The 18,390-nt window shown below is 38.7% G+C and overlaps 1 protein-coding gene across 2 annotated transcripts in view; it reads right to left on the bottom strand.

Annotated features, from left to right (window-relative positions):
- Myo5a (myosin VA) overlaps window positions 1-18,390 on the bottom strand; it is a 156,888-nt gene that overhangs the window by 66,031 nt on the left and 72,467 nt on the right. For both annotated transcript variants that reach the window (XM_052714464.1, XM_052714473.1), the window contains exons 9-15: window positions 16,269-16,375; window positions 13,294-13,559; window positions 12,492-12,573; window positions 9,435-9,575; window positions 7,868-7,993; window positions 5,461-5,544; window positions 56-217 (exon numbers count right to left, since the gene is read on the bottom strand). In XM_052714464.1, the coding sequence (XP_052570424.1) occupies window positions 56-217; window positions 5,461-5,544; window positions 7,868-7,993; window positions 9,435-9,575; window positions 12,492-12,573; window positions 13,294-13,559; window positions 16,269-16,375 (968 nt within the window). The remainder of the gene's footprint in view (window positions 1-55; window positions 218-5,460; window positions 5,545-7,867; window positions 7,994-9,434; window positions 9,576-12,491; window positions 12,574-13,293; window positions 13,560-16,268; window positions 16,376-18,390) is intronic.

Genomic DNA, 18,390 nt, shown 5'->3' with positions numbered 1-18,390 from the left:
GCCCTTTGCTGAAGCTGAAGGGAAGAAGTCTGGCAGTGGCAGCTCCTGAACCTACCTGGTGTCCTACTGTTTTCTTGTGCTCTTTGGCCATCTGGCCAGGTCGGCCCTTGGTGGGCTTTACAGGAACTCGAGTGAGAGGCGTGCGCCCTGAAGAGGTGGCGGAGGTGGGACTGATGGCCTTCTCGTCATCTTGAAATAGTTCTGGTAGCATCTTAAACTGTAAGTCCGAAATAGTAAAGAAAATTGTATTCTAGAACCAAGTGTGGAGGCAACACAGCTAAAATCCCAGTATTTGGGAGACAGAGAGAGAAAGAACATGAGTTCCAGGCCAGACTCAGTTAAGATGTGACTTCAAGGTCAAATGAGATACTATCTCAAAAAACTAAATCAAAACAACAAAAATGCATACCCTAAACCCCAAATGGAAAGTAAGCCTTTGTAGAAGCCCCGTTACAGACGATAAACACTTATTTTTGTAGATAGCTATAGTAAGACCCACAGAAATAAGTCCTGTTTCAGGAGCCAAAAAATATAAGAGAAAGAACATATAAATGTCACAAATATATGGTGGAAAAATAAAATAATTCTATAACAATATTTGGGGTGAAACAAAGTACTAAATACAGACCTGAAGATCTAACTAATCCAAAGAAAATGTCAGTTAAACATACAACTGGTTTTGAACTATAATTATTTTATGAGAAAAATATTTATCAAGAGACTGAGTTTATTATCTCAGGTCTATAAGAGGTTTTATGTAACAGAAGCAAAGGACTAGTCCAGGTTTGCATGTGTCTGAAGCTGTAAGTACTAACTCAAAACACCTGAGAATCTCAGCAGGCAGGCACTATGAACAAGCTTTCAATATTGAAATGTAAAAGTTAATGATGAATTAATAATTTTAAGGAAATAATTTGGATTGTATAAAAAAGGAGAAAACCCAGCTATTATCCTGTGTGTATTTATATTTGACTTCAAGAAATTTAAAACTTTAGTGCAATTACCATAACTATATGTTTTTTGAGATGGGGTCTCACTATGTTACCACAGGAACTAGCTCTGTAGATCAGGCTGATCTCAAACTCAGAAATCTGCCTTCCTCTGCCTCTCAAGTGCTGAGATTGAAGGCACTCACTATATAAGTGAGTGGATACTAGACAATGTAGTTGGATGAAAATTTCTGAAACAAAGACCTAAAACTAGTCTGCAGCAACATCTTGCTATATGGACACACTTTTCTAACACTGTTATATTCCATATAAATAAAAGTAATCATCTGTGCAAGTCAAGTCACACTTGTAAACACCAATTATTTACTAATCTCAGATTATTTAGTGTAGTTTGATATATTGTGCACCCCAATAAACTTATCTGGGGGTCAGAGAACAGAACAGCTATAATATTAAAATAGAGGTTAGGCAGTGGTAGCAGATGCCTTTAACCCTAGCATTCCAGAGGCAGAGATCCATCTGGATCTCTGTGAGTTCAAAGCCACACTGGGAACAGCCAGGCATGGTGACTCACACCTTTAATCTCAGGAAGTGATGGCAGGCAGCAGAAAGGTATATAAGGTGTGAGAACCAGGAACTAGCCTGGTTAAGCTTTTAGCCTTTTGAGCAGCAGTTCAGCTGAGACCCATTCAGATGAGGACACAGAGGCTTCCAGGATCAGCTGAGGAATTGGCAAGGTGAGGTTAGTTGTGACTTGTTCTGCTTCTCTGATATTTCAGCATTCACCCCAATACCTGGCTCCCGTGTTTTTTATTAATAAGATCCTTTAAGATTTATGTTACAATTTAGGAAAAAAAATTTCCTATGAGAAAAACAAAGTCATAAAAATAAAGTCATGTGATTTCATATTCTATAAATGTTTGGGGCTGGGATACCGTTTAGTAGCAGAGTGCTTCTTTGGCAAGTATAAGGCCATAGACTAAATCCTTAGCAACACACACACACACACACACACACACACACACGCACACGCACACGCACACGCACACGCACACGCACACGCACACACACACAAAAAAAAAAAAAGAAAAAAGAAAAGTAAACACTCAGAAAAACCATCAGGGTAGTTAAAGAAGTTATCCATGATGAGTCTAACCTAATAATGTCAGCCTATTAAACAAATACAAATACTCCCTGTTTTACAGAATAATTAATGTAGTCTAGCATGGTTGGCTATACAGAAGTAAAGAACTGTTTTAACATTATGTTGTAAGACAAAACTAAACCCACATTACAAAGAAGAAAAATTAGTTCCTAGAAGCTCTATATAAACCTCAGCTGAGTGGTGGCGGCAGCGGCGGCGGTGGCGGCGACAGCGGCGCACGCCTTTAATCCTAGCACTTAAGAGGCAGAGACAGGTGGATCTCTGTGAGTTCGGGGCCAGCCTGGTCTACAGAGCGAGTTCCAAGATAGCCAGGGCTACACAGAGAAATCCTGTCTCAGAAAAAAGAAAAAGAAAAAAAAAGTGAGACCATTCTGTGATAGCCATGTACTACAAGTTCTTAGCTCTGCTATCATTCCCAATAAATTGCTGGCTCCACATTAGCAGCTGCCAAAACTTCATTTTTATCTCTTCCCTGTGAAAGGTTTCATAGAACTAGGCTACCATGCCATGTTCACCAGTGGGTGCTACAATTTAACTTGGCATCTATACTATCCACCAGGTAACAGATTAGTTATCAGAGTTCAGAATACACACACACACACACACACACACACTTGAGGGTAGGACTACTTCTTTTTTTTTTTTTTTTTTTTTTTTTTTTTTTTTTTTTTTGGTTTTTCGAGACAGGGTTTCTCTGTGCAGCTTTGCGCCTTTCCTGGGACTCACTTGGTAGCCCAGGCTGGCCTCGAACTCACAGAGATCCGCCTGGCTCTGCCTCCCGAGTGCTGGGATTAAAGGCGTGCGCCACCACCGCCCGGCTGGACTACTTCTAATAGAAATTCTAAACTAGAATTCCCTGTATAACTTTCCCTTTTGAAGAAAGTGCACTGCCAGGCATGGTGTGACACACTCACAACCCCAGTACTTGAGAAGGCAGAAAGATTGTGAGTTTCGTGATGACCTGGGCTATAGAGCAAAACCTGGTTAAGAAATCTGGTGTGGTAGCACATGTGTCTATAGTCTTAGGAATTAGGAGGTAAATGGAGGTGGTTCAGAGTTCAAAGTCAGCCTCAGCTGCCCATCTACATAGTTTGAGGCCAGCCTGGACTAAACGACATCCTGTCTTAATAAGCACACAATAGTAAAATCAAACAAAGCTGGGGGATGACTGAATTGGTAAAGTGTTTGTCTTGCTGAGCTTGAGCTCCACCGGCCACATAAAAAGTTGGGCAAGGTGGCACATGCCTGTAATCCTAATAGCAAAGAGAAGACAGGAGGGTCCCTGGGGTTCACTGGTCACTCACTCTATGTTTACTGCTGAGCTCCCAATCAATGAAAGACTGCGTCTCAGAAGTAGACAGTGTTCCTAAGGACAGCCTGAGACTGTCCTCCTGCCTCCGCACACATACTCATACACTTGAGCACATGTGTCCCTGTGTGCATGCTGGTGCTCGCGGAGCATATACTTTGAATTACTGCACCAGGAACTGTTCTATAATGTATTCTTCATAGGCTGTTTTTCTTGGATCTTGTTCTGGTGCCTCTGCCGGCTGCCTCTGTTAATTGGAATATCTGGCTTCAGCTTTCGTAGGTTTTATCTACATGCTCTCTCAGTCTCATGCTTTAAAAAGCACCGAGTTCTGAAGCCCACAGCATTTCTACCACTGCTCTGCCTTTCCCTTTGACTTGCCTTTATTCCTCACTTCCCATATGACATTTATACCTGGCTATCTCACTTCCCATATGACATTTCTACCTGGCTATCTCCAACTCACATTTTAAGCAAAATAAACCTAAAACAGACACAAATGGATTTTACATTATTATTATCACCAAAGTTTCAGTTCAAAACACAAAGCATAAATATCAGCAAACTGGTCCTTCCAAAAGAACAAACTAGTACTGCATTACACCTGTTTTATACCAGGTTCAGAGAGATGATAAAATTCAGGTCTCTTGGTTGAACTGCCGCAAAGACTGGGAACAAGAAAGGCCTTCGAACTTATGCAAATCAAAAACTATCCCTACTTCAACTCCAACAATAGTTCACAGACTGGCTTTCCCAATGACTCTTCAAATACACTGCTACCTTATGATTAACGACCCAGTAGTCGAACAGGAAATTAAGAATAAAGACAGAGCTGATTATGGTATGTCTAGAATGAGAACCTGTGCTTTGTTTGAGCTAAATTATTTTGACAAAGTATTAACAACAGAACATCATGCTTACATGATAGATTAAAGTGGTAAAGACCTGTGAATCACACTTTATGACTGTCACTGTAAAAAAAGTTTGCCTTGCACATCAATCCTCTATGTTAAAAAAGTACTAACACTCAATGCTTGTTAGGGTTAAAAAAACCTGATTTTTCTATAAACATTTGACTCATCTCTGAGAGTTAAAACTAGGATTTGGCCTTCATGTAATCTTTATATTATGAACATAACTGAATATAAAAAGTTGTTATTTTAAAAATGAGAATCCTCTTATCTATATACTATATCACAGATGTTAAGAGGATTCTCTTGAAATAAGCCAGAAAAACAAGGGTGCCTGCCAATCAGTGATCTATAAGGTTCACATGAATAGTTTTACTTTTTACGTGATTACTTGCAGCATCAAGTAACTGACTTCCTGGTTTGCTCCCGTAGGCTGACTGTGCGCCCCTCTCCCATCCTTTCCAGATAGAGGCCAACAGTTGGCGGTACAGACAACTTAACTAGCCACACTTCCTTGCCATCTGGAATATTCTTTCTCCTAATGGAAAGCAGTGCTTCTAGCATTTGTTCTTCTGAAAAAGTAATTCAAACCCTTTGGGTCACATCTGAAATCACACCCAGGATGACCTAGAGTCAGTCTCCACATAGATGGAGTGCAATGGGCATGTTTTTAACAAATCCCTTCAAAACGACAGAGCAGAAAAATCCACTTGTCTGCGTTTCTCACAAAGGCACAGGGAGGGTAGAGCCACTGTGGAGACAAGGATTTAGAGCTGGAAGACCACATGGCAGAGTGGTTAGGAGCAGGTTCTAAGCAAGCAAGACAGCCTGAGTTTAACCCAACTTGGGAACTTACCAGTCCTAAGTCCCTACACCTCAGCTCCTCATCTGTAGATGAGAGTAATGTAATACCACATCACTGTAAGAATCAGATATGTCAACATTTGAAAGGTACTCTGCACAGGACCAGACATATATTAAGCAAGTACTATATATTTGATAAATTTAAAACTTTTGATAAAAAATCGTGTTAGAAAAATCATTATTAGTATTAAAAGACTAATGCTAAAGTAATTTACATTTTACAGAACATATCCTGATAAGAGTACGTCTATTCATGGTTACCTTGCTTGACTTAAGGACTTTAATTTGTTCTTCAAAAACGGTGTCTTTATTCTTTTCAAGAAAGCCTTCACACTGGTACTCTACCTGAAATCACATGAAAAAAATATCTCCTTAACTGACAACACTTTTGAATATATGCCGTCATCATCAGCAAAGCATATTTCTCTGCCCAGGCTCTATGACTAGCTCTCAGCAAATGGTATTCCCAGTCTTTTCGAAGAGGTCAGTACCATTTCCAGGGGGACGTGTGGTAATTCACTATAGTAAACCTGAGAAGATACACACAAAGGCCTCTAAGTCCTACTACAGAGCTACCAGCACATCCATGCTTCTTGCTGTACTATTCATAATAACTAAGAAGTGAAACCAGTCTCAATGTCCATCAACAGATGAATAGATAAAGAAAATGTGGTACTTACATATACAATGAAATTTTATCCAGCCACAGTAAAAAATAAAATGTCATGAAATCATGACATCTGTAGGAAAACTGATACAACTGGAAATCACTATGTTAAGTGAAATAAGTCAAACCCAGAAAGACAAATACTTCATGTCTTCCCTCATCTGTAGATCCTAGATTTCTGTGTGTGTGTGTGTGTGTGTGTGTGTGTGTGTGTGTGTGTGTGTGTGTGTGTGTGTGTTTCCATGCAGATATGAATATAGGTCATGAAACTAGAGAAGGGAACATAAGAGGAAAAAAGAGCTCTCAACTGGGAAGAAAGAAAAGGTAATGGAATAGATGTGACCTGAAGGCAGAACTGTGGCTGTGGGATATGGAGTATGAACCCAGGAGAAGGGCGGGGAACAGTGGAAAGGACTGGAGGAAGGGATAAACAAGAACAAAGTATGTAAGAAAGAAGGATCAAGTGAAATCCATAGCACACGCCAAGAATTTTAGCAACTATGAGGTAGAAGTAGGAATATTAGGAATTCAAGGTTGGCCTCAGCTACACAGTAAGTTTAAGACCAGCCTTAGCTACACAGACCTTATCTCAAAATACAAAAATCCATTACCTTATATGTTAACTTAAAAAAACTAATAAAAAGAGAAATATGTAACCTAGTAAAAGTCTACAATTACCAATTTCCTAGATAAGTGTGGCAGTGACTGCTGATAAACTGTGTTCAAAAATGATCAATTCATGGGCAAGCAGGCTTGCAAGCTGCCCTCCCCCAGGTTAAAGAGAGCCCCTTCCAGGCTGACCCAGCATATCTTCTAAGCTAGTCCAGCATCTGCATCAAGCAGAAGTGTTCCTCCTGTGTGTCAGGACCCCTTTGGGGGTCAAAGTACCCTTCCACAGGGGTCACCTGAGACAACTGGAAAACAGATACTTACAATACAATTGACAACAGTAGCAAAATTACAGTTATGAAGTAGTAATGAAAGTAATTTTATGGTTGGGGGTCTCTACAACAAGAGGAACTGTATTAAAGGGTCACAGCATTAGGAAGATTGAGGACCACTACTCTGAGAAAAGATTAAGTGGAGAGAATATGGGAAGAGGTGAGGAGCTGATGATGGACAGAGAGAAGATGGGCAAATATTGTATAATTTGGTAAAATGGGACTACTTGAGAACTAATTCCTTTTCTTCTAAAACCCCACAATGTCAGCCATTTGCCACTCAAGGGGCTCTACATCCTGTACTCCTTAGGTCACCTTAGTTCTTCAAAGGTTTCAAGCTAGAACTAGACAATCAGAAGACTGTTCATAAAGAGGCCTCCAGAAATCTCACAACACAGCCTATCCTACAACTTCTTTGAAATGTAAACTAGTCACCGGATCCCTGACTTGTTAAGTGAACTATAGAACTTGTGAAAAACATAATACCATGCTTTTACAGAAGGTGACAAAAATCCAGTCTCTATTCTGAAGCCTGTGAGATCTTTAGAATTTTATAATTTTTCATGCATTTAGAGATGCAGTATATATATACACCATTTTAAATGCTACCAGAAAATTTTAATAGTCATCTATACCATATATTACATAAACATTAATATTTCCATACTTAAACATGTAAGTACCCACCTTAATTGGGCTTAAAAATTATAAATATATCTCATGCTAGTTCAAGTCAGAGATCAGGTTTCACTGCTAAATGAGTTATGAAAGCACTTGTGGTTTTCAGTTCGTGGATCACATTTTAGACAAAAGACTTTGACCCGTATTTATTTAATATATAATCCAACTGAAGTTAAAGTAAGACAAAACCAAGAAACCAGCACTGAAGACTGCTTTTCCTGAAACGACCTTAAAGAAAGCAAGCATTGCAAAGAAAGACAATACTTGAATACTGATTTTTATTTATATTTATTATATTTATTTATTATAATATATTTATTTATATTTATTATAACTCCTATAAAGTGTTAAAAAGGAAAAAGACAAAAAGTTGCCTTACTTTGTCAGCAAAATGTTTGATGATGAAGGCTTTGTTTGACATACGTGGCTTCTCAAAGAGGACACATTTGTTTAAATGTGTGTTGTACAGTTTTTGAGCCCAGGTATCATCTGTGCCTTTAGGCATCTTGGGGAGAAAAAAGAGAAATGACTGAGCACTAAGGGTCTTCTGGAATATCAGCAACAAGAGACCAGTTCCTATGCTCAACTAAGAATTCATTCTTCCTTCTCATCAGCACAAGTGAACCACCAATGAAGAGCATGGCTGAGGCCTTCCTGGGGGTGACCCAGTACATTTCAGTGATCATTTGCCTATACCAGGAGTTATCAAATCAATACTTAATTTTTTAGCACAATAAAGGCTTTATAAGTTAAAGATGAAATACAACTATTAGGCATACTTTTAATTTTTTGCTAAATGGAGGTAACATTTATACACAGTGAAATAGTAATTTAATCCAGAAAGGTATGAACTGATAGTCTCCTCTTGCCATTTCTAGAAACTTTATTATTTTTTCCTATTTTTAAGACATGTGCTTGAATGGGCTCATTCTATATATATATTCCATATATATATATTCCTTGCATTTTCTCCTCTTACTTATGGTCTAGGATGTTATTAACTTTTTGTTATGACAACTGTCATATTCCTCTTAAATACATACATACCTTCAATATATTTGCAAGTATACTTATAGGTTAAACTCCCAGGTCAAAAGGCATGCATGTTTATGGTTCTGCTTTCCTCTAATATATCTGTATGAATTTTTACCCTTCATCAAATGTAACATGTAATATTAACTTAGTCTCAACAAAAGAAAGGTATCAAATTTAAAGTAACCTCAGGATACCATTTTTGCTTTGCTTTCATATTTTTAATCTCAAGTACAGATGACTACTTATCTATCACATACATTCTTTTGTAAAACACACAATTTTTAATTTATTGTTATTGTGTGTATTTGAGGACAAGTACATGTCATACCCTTTCACTGTTGGATCTGGGGATGGAACTCAGGTTGTCATATCTGTATGGCAAGCATTTTTATCCACTGAGCCATCTCAGCAGTCCCACATATATTTTAACACACTAAGTATGGCGCCTTATGAGGGCCAACATATAGTAAGTAGGCTGTGATTTCTTATAGATAAACTGAAAGAAAATTAAGAAAAAAGATAGATTTGCCTAAGGTCCTTCAGTAACAAAGTGAAGGATCCAATGATTTTCTAACATGCTGAATCTATAAATGTTAAAGACTATTATTTATGTCAGTAGCAAAGAACTAGCCAATATTCAAAACTTACAGCTATTTAGAACTATAATTCAAAATAATTTTTGTGCAATTTCTCTTGTATTTCTTTCAATATATCCTATTGCTGAACAGAAAACATTAAGGATAAAAAAATAAAAGGACCCCTTGGGGTCTAGTGTCTCTTCAAAATGAAAAAGCGAACCCGGCTTGTCACAATGACGTCTCTTATACTGAAGAGTCTCTGCTTGCACCCACTTGTGTAGCTGTGATGCATCTATCGTGACAGGCTAAAGTACTCCAGAAAATCATAATCACCTTACACTCCTCATCCAGCAAATCTAGAATGCCCATTTTAGATTCTATAAGATTGATACAAGGCTGATTATCATAGAAATCTATGAGTGTCCATGGAATTTGTTCCTTCATATATTCTTCCTGTTCCAATTTGAAGACATGCTGAAACAGAGAGAGAATGGTAGTCATTATCAGACCATACCATGAAGAATATAATCAAGAAGCACATGTCTATGGAATACCGAGGATACCAACATGACGAGACTATGGAGAAGTGTGGCTGAAATCATGTACAGAAAACCTCAGCTCAAAGTATTCCTCATGAACAAATATATCTAAGCATGTAAGTGTTTTATTAATTTTTGTTATGTTTGGGACAGGGTCTCAATGTAGACCAGGTTAGTCCGAGGCTCTCTATGTAGCCCAGCCCAGCTTTGAATTTGTACTCTGCCTCAGCCTCCCAACTTTTGGGATTACAGGCATTCATCACCATACCAGGCCTATAAACAATGTGAATAGTAGATAAATGCAACAGTCCATGTGACTTTTTTAATGTACATTTCCAAAACTGTGTCAAGTTTTTTCCCTGAACTTATTGTACAGAACTCTTAACATGAGAGACAAGAATGCCTCAGTTGGCATTGATCAGCTATACAGAATGAATGCCTTCCAGATTACTTAGCAGCTAGGCAGTGATTTCAATGTAAAAAACTGATTTTTCCAAGTTGCTGTGTTCAGAAGTACAGTTGCCTCAGAATTAAATGACAGTTGTCCTTGTATATCTGCCTTGTTTATTCTTCTCAGACAAGGAGTCTCACGTTTCTGGAATGTACACTGAATACTGCAAGCAGCTACAAGCACTACCAACCCACTGATACCTCTGCTAAAGGCTCCAGGCGCCATGCACACCACTGCTTCTTATCTCCATTCACTCTTGGTATTGAGTCTTATACTCAGCTTATGTACTGAGTCTATACTCCATGGCAGCCACTGCGTGTGGTCAACAACACAGACATGGAAGCCACACTTGTGAATTGGGAGAGAACTGGGATACATCAAATAGTCACAAAGAATAAAATTACAAATGCTAATGATATTACAAAGGAGAAAACAAACATCCTCATCTAGTTTGGGCAGGCTTCCCTGGGGAAGAACTTGCCATCAAGTTCTGAATATGAACAGACGTGGAACCGGTCCAGGTGGGCAGAGCAATCAAAGCACTGTCTGAGCTTTGGCCTGCTGGCTGACAACATGGCCTCTAGCCTCTACGGATGCTAATGACCACTACTGCCTTTTCAATATTTCTTATTTCTTCTGGATCCTTTGGCTCACTCTTAATTGCTGTTTTTTTTTCTAGAAAAAGTAGCTTTTTGTGGCTACTAATAATATCTATCTTCTAGAACCCCAAGTTTTAGAACTCAAACTCTAACTCACTCTCTCTCTCTCTCTCTCTCTCTCTCTCTCTCTCTCTCTCTCTCTGCCCTTGATACCTTCCCACTATATTTTATACTTATAAAAATATTATCTTAGCTCATTTACAGTAATAATTCTTGGTCAAAAAGATCATCCATATAATTCTTATAATTCTAATTAACAAATTTAGAGGGGCTAGAGAGATGGCTCGGCATTTAAGAGTACTTGTTGCTCTTGCAGAGGACCTGGGTTCATTTCCCAGTACTCACAGGTGGCTCACAACTGTCCCTAAACGGTGAAAAACCAGTCCTGTTATTATGGAAAACCTTAAGGTTTTAAAGTTCACGTCTACATTATTTCATTGTATCAAACAGCTTTACTTGCTAAACAAAGATGCTTTGTTTATCAAAGTACTTATAATATTTGATGTCAAATACCCTAAAAGCTTAAAACTGTAGTCCCAAATGTACATAACCCCAATCTGTCTCTATGCAAATATTTTTAATTTTCTTTGCTACTTTTTTTAGTATTTTTTAAGAGAATATATTTGAAAAGTATGTATTTTAAAATAATATGCCTATCAGCTTTTATTGACTTCTCAATTTTAAACTTTATTTTTTCTTTGTTTTCTCCATTTTATGGTCTTTATTCAGCAATATATACATATATACATATTGCTGAATACATATATATGTAAAAAGTTTTCATATCCCAGAAAATAAAGTTTGAAAACAAGTAGCATTTAAACATAGCATAGTATTCTATCACAGTTGAAACTTTTCTCTTCTTTAAATGACTCAACAAAACCTAAAAATGAACTATGCTATGTCTAGTTTTATCTAATGCAATCATTTTTGTTCTCTCTGAAAATAAAACAAGATGTTTTCAGCAATCTTACTGTTTTTCACTATTATGACAATTTATGTACAGATTATTTTGAGGAAATTTATCATTCATTTCAGGCAAAAAAAAACAAAAACAAAAAACTTTGTTTGAACTGGGTGGTATGGTGGTGGCAAGTCTGTAATCCAGTACTTAGAATGCAGAGGCAGGAGGTTAGCTCAAAGCCAATATGGGCCACTTCCAAAATATGCCCAGTGCCATTGCTCAGTGAAGAATTTTTTTTTTTTTTACAGATTTATTTACTTATTATGTACACAGAAGAGGGTGCCAGATCTCATTACAGATGGTTGAGAGCCACCATGTGGGTGCTGGGAATTGAACTCAGGACCTCTGGAAGAGCCGTTGGTGCTCTTAACCTCTGAGCCATCTCTCCAGCCCCTGAAGAATTTACCCACTGAAAAGGATTTGGGAAATTCTGACCTCTTGCTAACCCAGGAAACGGTGGTGAAGGTGGTTACAACTCCATAGACTGCTGGCTTCCAAACAGCAAGCAGAAGGACTCGGTGGTAGTGCCTGCCCCACTTCTTGCCTCTCTCATTCAAATGATCTGTCCCAAATGTTCATCATCCTCGATAAGGGATAGCTGACAAACGTTTTTAATGATCCATCAATTTGTAATGCTCAGTTCCCTGGCGGCTTCACTATTCTAAACCCACATGATAATTATAGCTCAGGAGTTTATTTCACAGACCACGCTTCTAACAAAGACTAAAAATTCAAAAGTTTATAAGCAGAATTTTATTCAAGAAAGAAAATTCTTACCATGTTGAATTGTTGCTGTAGTTTTTCATTTGCATAATTTATGCAGAACTGTTCAAAACTATTTATCTCAAATGTTTCAAATCTGTAACACCAAAAAAAGTAAGATAGGAAGAAAAGAAAAAGAATAAATAGCTTTAAAAAAATATTTAAAATATGCATACTTGGAAGGAAAAAACGGGAAGTTCCTTAACACTATCACATTTTATTTATATATCAGATAAAGGTTTGTTGGAAAGACAGAACATGATGAGCATCAGTTGAGACAAAGCTTCCCTCTGTATGGCCCTGCCTACAGATGTGCAGTTTGGGTTTTTGGGTTTTTGAGGTTCATTCACCCTTCAGTACGAAACAACAGACCTAAGCTAAGGCCACAGTTCCTCTCAATGTATACTATCAACATTACACACAGAGAAGGGGGACAGAAATAGTAATGTTATAGGCTCTTCTGAAAAACTGAACCAGAGAGTGAAAAATTAGCTGCCAGTAACCAGATAAGGCAACTAGAAATTATACTTTTTAGAAATTCAATAATTTATCATGTAAGAGTCTGAAACCAATTAATTCTACTTATTGGCTTAGTAAGTAGGATCTGGATTTGAGCTAATTTTTGTTTAAGCAATATTTAATTTTTTTAAAGCATCATTATATCTCTATCATCAAAGACACTTCTAAATGGTCATAAGTAGAATTTCCTTTCTTCTCCACTACAAAACAAAATTAAACAGTGCTCCAAGTTACAAAAAACACTCCCAACAAACAAGTGTTTTCCAGCAGGGTCGGGCAGGAAGCCAAATGCACTTACCCGTAAATATCCAGCACGCCAATGAAAGAATGCTGCTTGACAGCAGAATGGAGAGCCTGATTGACATGGTCTACAATCCAGTTAAAGAGTTTGGCATAGATGTGCTTTGCTAAAGCATCTCGGGCATTTGTGGCCTGCAGCTTAGAGATGGGCTTGATGTATGTCTCTGTGGCAGTAGCCAGCTTTCGGTGGCAGAGCCAGTGACACATCTCTTCATAATCCACACCCATGAGGTCACAGAAGATGATAAGTGGCTCGTGCTTGGGCTGCCAAAAGAGAACGTGTTATTGCCTATGGCCAGATCAGCTAAAGAGTAAGTCCTGCAAAAGGAAGTAAGGAAATTTGCAATATCTCTGTCATATGGACATCAACATCACTCACACCTCATCAGTGAGATAATCAGAAGCATCCATAACCCAGCATCTGAATGTCACTTTGCAATTTCTTGTAGGACTCATTTGAAACAAAGTAACTTTCTTGGTGCTTCATAGATTTGTCTGTATCTCTCTTAGGACATATTCAATCACTCAGTCAGAAATCTGTCAGCTAGTCAACAAATCCGTGTCAGTAAACAAGAACAGGCATGGCCCTGTGATGGTCTGAATGAGAATGGCCCCCAGTAGCTCATGTATTTCATTCAGTACTTGGACACCAGTTGCTGGGACTGTTTGGGAAGGATTAGGAGATGTGGCCTTCTTGAAGGAGGTGTATCACTGGGAGCAGGTTTTGAGGTTTCAAAAGCCCACGCCACTCCCAGTGTGTCTGTCTCTACCTTGTGCTTGTGGGTCAAGATGTAAGCTCTCAGCTACAGCCTTAGTGCCATGCCTGTCTGCCTGCTGCCATGTTCCTTGCTGTGACAGTCATGGACTCACTCTCTGAAACTGTAAGCCTCAAATAAATGACTTCTTCTACAGTTGCCTTGTTCATGGTGTCTTATCACAGCAACAGACAAGTAACGAGGACAGCCCCTTCCCACCAAGTGCTTGCAGTCTTCAGAGGAAGTAGATATGACTGATTGCTTCTTGAAGTGTGAAACACCGCAAAGAGGCAGACACTGTGCTGAGAGTCCACATGAGGAGTTCACTCTGTCCAGCAAGGCAGGAGACAATTACCTTAGACCATTGATTAGAATATGAAAGAACAGCAGGTACTTCTTGGACAAGAAGAGGAGGAACGTTGTCTAATTTGGGGGGAACATGAGAGAAAAGCAATTCTGTAATAGGAGGGAAACCAGCAAGAGGAGGGGCTGAAGCTAAGTAAAGCAGAAAATAGGTAAAATGAAGCTACAAAGACCATGGCTGACCTTTATCCTCAGGCCACTGAAGGTTTGAACTAGACAGTCTGATGTCACTTGAGGGACTTTTTGGATTAGAATTCTTTAATGATCAACATATCCCTGAATAATACCTTACATGTTTTCTGTGGACCTTATATGAATGGATGTTTGATAAATACTTGTCTTGTTTAATCCACATCAGTGTGTTTTATTTTCCCCTGTCTTCCATATGCATCAAATTACATTTGACAACATTCTTGGGGAATGGGCAGGGTATACATTTATTTCTCATTGAAAAATGAGGAAATGAGATCCAAAAGAACAAACACCTTGACAACAATCACATGCTAGTTTATATCAGCATTGCCATTAAAACCTGAGTTTCCTGATGCCCTCGTCCCTGGACCCTTCCCAGTCAAGCAGCCTTTCCCTGACAGTAATCGTTTCAGATACAAATCAGTGTCTTGACTAACAACAATACTGATCTTTAAGGAGTGATACATCCTACAGCATGGATAGACTTTGAAACACCACATATTCAATTTACAATAGTGTCCAGAATGGGTAACTCTATAGAGGCAACAACGCATGACAGTTTGAGTCGAGGAGTTGGGGGCACAAGTTGAAACAGGTAAGGGGTCCAGGCTTCGTTTTGAAAGTATTTTAAACCCACTGTGGTGATGGTTGCATATATCTATGAGCATACTCACAACCATGCATTGCTGGTAGTAAATAGATTGTATCTCAATAAAGCTGCTTTTGGAAAAAAATAAACAACTGGTGCTAGGTATGATTATTCAGACCTGTAATCCCAGCACTCAGCAGGTTGAGGCAAGAGGATTGTCACAAGTCTGAGACCAACCTGGGCCACCAGGCAAGACTCTATCTAAAAAAAAAAAAAAAAAGCTAATATTTCCTTAAAAGAAATTAAGGGTTTAAATCAGAACTACCATTTTCTCCTTTAAAAAAAATAGTAGGGCTATGGAGATGATTCAGTCCGATGACCTAAGTCCAATCGCTGGGACCCAGGGAAAAAGCTGGATGGGTGGCCATCATCTGCAATCCCAGCACTCCATGATGGAATGGAAAAGCAAAGACAGGAGAACTGGCCAAAGGCTCCCAGTCTAGAGTGCCAGGAGCGGGCGGCAACAAGAGAGACCTTGTCTCAGCGGGCTGAAAGGGGAGAACCAACTCCCAAAAGTTGTTCTTTGGATTCCACATGTGTGTGGCACATACATGCCAACACACACACACACGCACACGCACACGCACATGCACACGCACACGCACTCACTGGGGCTGGAGAGATAGGTCAGCTGTTAAAAGTGCTTGCTATACAATTATCAGGACTGGAGTCTGGGTCCCAGCACTCAAATAGCAAACCAATCATGTAACTCTCGCTCTGAGCTAGCCAATGCCCGCTTCAGGCCTCTGCACATACACAGGTTTGTTGTGTGCCTGTGTGATTATGCATGTGCACAAACATACAGAATAAAATAATGAATAAATAAATGAAAAAATTAAACCTACTGTAGGTCTAGGGAGATGGCTCAGCAGGTAAAGCACAAATTTGACCCCAAGAACCACATGTCACAAACACAGTCCTTGCCTCACGTGTGTGAAGCCCTAGGTTCTATCCCCAGCAGTAAAACAAATCTGACAGTCAGTCCACCCTCACATTAGCTCGTTGTGAACTTACAGGTATTGTGCAGCTGTCTGCATCTCGAGATGCAAATCCAACATTGCCTAAGTGAAGGATGCCAGCAAGTATTCTAAAAATTCCCATTTGGTAAGATTCACTAATTCCTGGAATATAGCAAATAAACAAGCAATTTATGGCAGACTAGCAACAAAGTAATTATAAGACAATTTTTTAAGTCCAGTATTAATTCTTGAAAATTGCCAGATGTGCATATTATATACATAGTCACATATAACAATACTTTTATCTTTGTTGACAATACACACTAGGCAGTTTCGCATTGTGGGTTGTAGAGTGTACCTGATCGGGTTTCATGTCCTGCCACTGCTACCAACCTGCTACCTCCACAGACAGGTAACTTCATCCATCTATGCTTTGGCTTTCTTATTTGAGATAAGGAGATAATTCTTCAAAGAGTGTTTGAAACATTAAATGAGATAGTACCCAGAGTACACCTGGGACACGTTAGGTATTTAAAAAGTGATCATTGTCACATCCTAGATATATAGGTATTTTATTAATATTATTGCTACTATCTATCCCTACCCCAAATAGATACTGCAGCCCAATAAGGCTGATTTAAGTTGGATTATTGAATTACTTCTAAGTATAGATTAATTAGAAATCAAAGAGATCCCAAGATCAGAAGCATTCAGATGGTTTTATACTCCAAGCTAATAAGTGAAAGTCCAAACACAAAATAGAACAGGACCTAAATGATATGGTGAGGTTAGAAAGTTGGATACTTTCTAGCTTTTAACAGATCTGGTTTCATTTTCTCAGTGAAGAAAATAAGTTCCAGAATATTAAACATAATTCTATAAGTAAAAGTAGTAAAATTATTTTCAAAACATTTTTCTATAAGGCATTTGAGAATTTACCTTATGGTGAATAGTTTTGCTATCTCCTACATTACATAATGGTCCTTCCTTCCTTCCTTCCTTCCTTCCTTCCTTCCTTCCTTCCTTCCTTCCTTCCTTCCTTCCTTCCTGCCTTCCTTCCTTCCTTCCTTCCTGCCTTCCTTCCTCTCTCCCTTCCTTCTTTCTTCCCTCCCCTCCTTCCCTCCCTCCCTCCCTCCCTTCATTCCTTTCTTTTTTCCTTTTTGGCTTTTTTGAGACAGGGTTTCTCTGTGTAGCCCTAGCTATCCTGAAACTCACTCTGTAGACCAGGCTGGCCTTGAACTCAGATTCTCTTGCCTCTCTGCCTCTCGAGTGCTGGAATTAAAGGCACATGCTACCACACCCCAGCACTGTACTAGCCTTTTTAAATTCTTTAAGGAGAGCAGTGTTCTCTTAATATGTTCATAGATCACTGACAGGCCGTATCTTTGTGAGGTGGTATGAAAGTCTACATTTTTAGCAAGTCCTACAGTGGTTCAGGACCTAAGCTCTCTTGTTTGACAGTATGTCTCTAAATACTAAAATACAATATTTGAGTTACTTCTATTCTGAGGTTTTGTAAAAAGATGGGGGGGGGACATCTTTAAAAGTTGTATAACTCTAAGTATGAACTGATTCATCTGTGGACTTAACACTTTCAAATCACAGAGAGAACAGTGGCATCTGTTTCAAAAACACGAATAACGCTATGTACATGCATAAAATTTTCAAACAATAAGAGATTTAACAACTCCTTTATCAAACAACAACAACAAAAAGAAAACACTAGATACATGTGTTATGTCACCATGCCAACTTAGTTATGCTTCTTAGCTATAAAAGATCCTGAAAATAATAAGAAAAACAACAAAAGCAAAACCCTGCACTGGGCATTGTGGCACATTACCCTCCATCCCAGTACTCCAGAGGCCAAGGCAGAAGGATCAGAAGTCCTAGATCAGGCTGGGCTACATGGTGAAAACCTATATCCAAAAATTACCAACAAATAAAAACAGAAGAACCCAAACAAGCAAGTCCCCAACCAACCAACCAACAAAACCCACAAAATGTGAGTTTATAAAACAAAACAAAACAAAACAAAACCCACTTCATTTAGTTTCAAACCCTAGATTTTTGTAAAAATTTGAGCTAAAAGTTAATCTTACCTCTCCTTGTGCTGAAATACGCTTTGAAAGTGCAATTCAATGATCCTCAGTAAATTTACAAGGTTGAGCAGCTGT

Source organism: Peromyscus californicus, unplaced genomic scaffold (genome assembly GCF_007827085.1).
Source record: "Peromyscus californicus insignis strain IS unplaced genomic scaffold, ASM782708v3 Scaffold_11__1_contigs__length_118956290, whole genome shotgun sequence".
Lineage (NCBI taxonomy): Eukaryota > Metazoa > Chordata > Mammalia > Rodentia > Cricetidae > Peromyscus > Peromyscus californicus.
The sequence above is the reverse complement of the archived record's forward strand: the minus strand, read 5'-3'. Positions and strand labels throughout refer to the sequence as shown.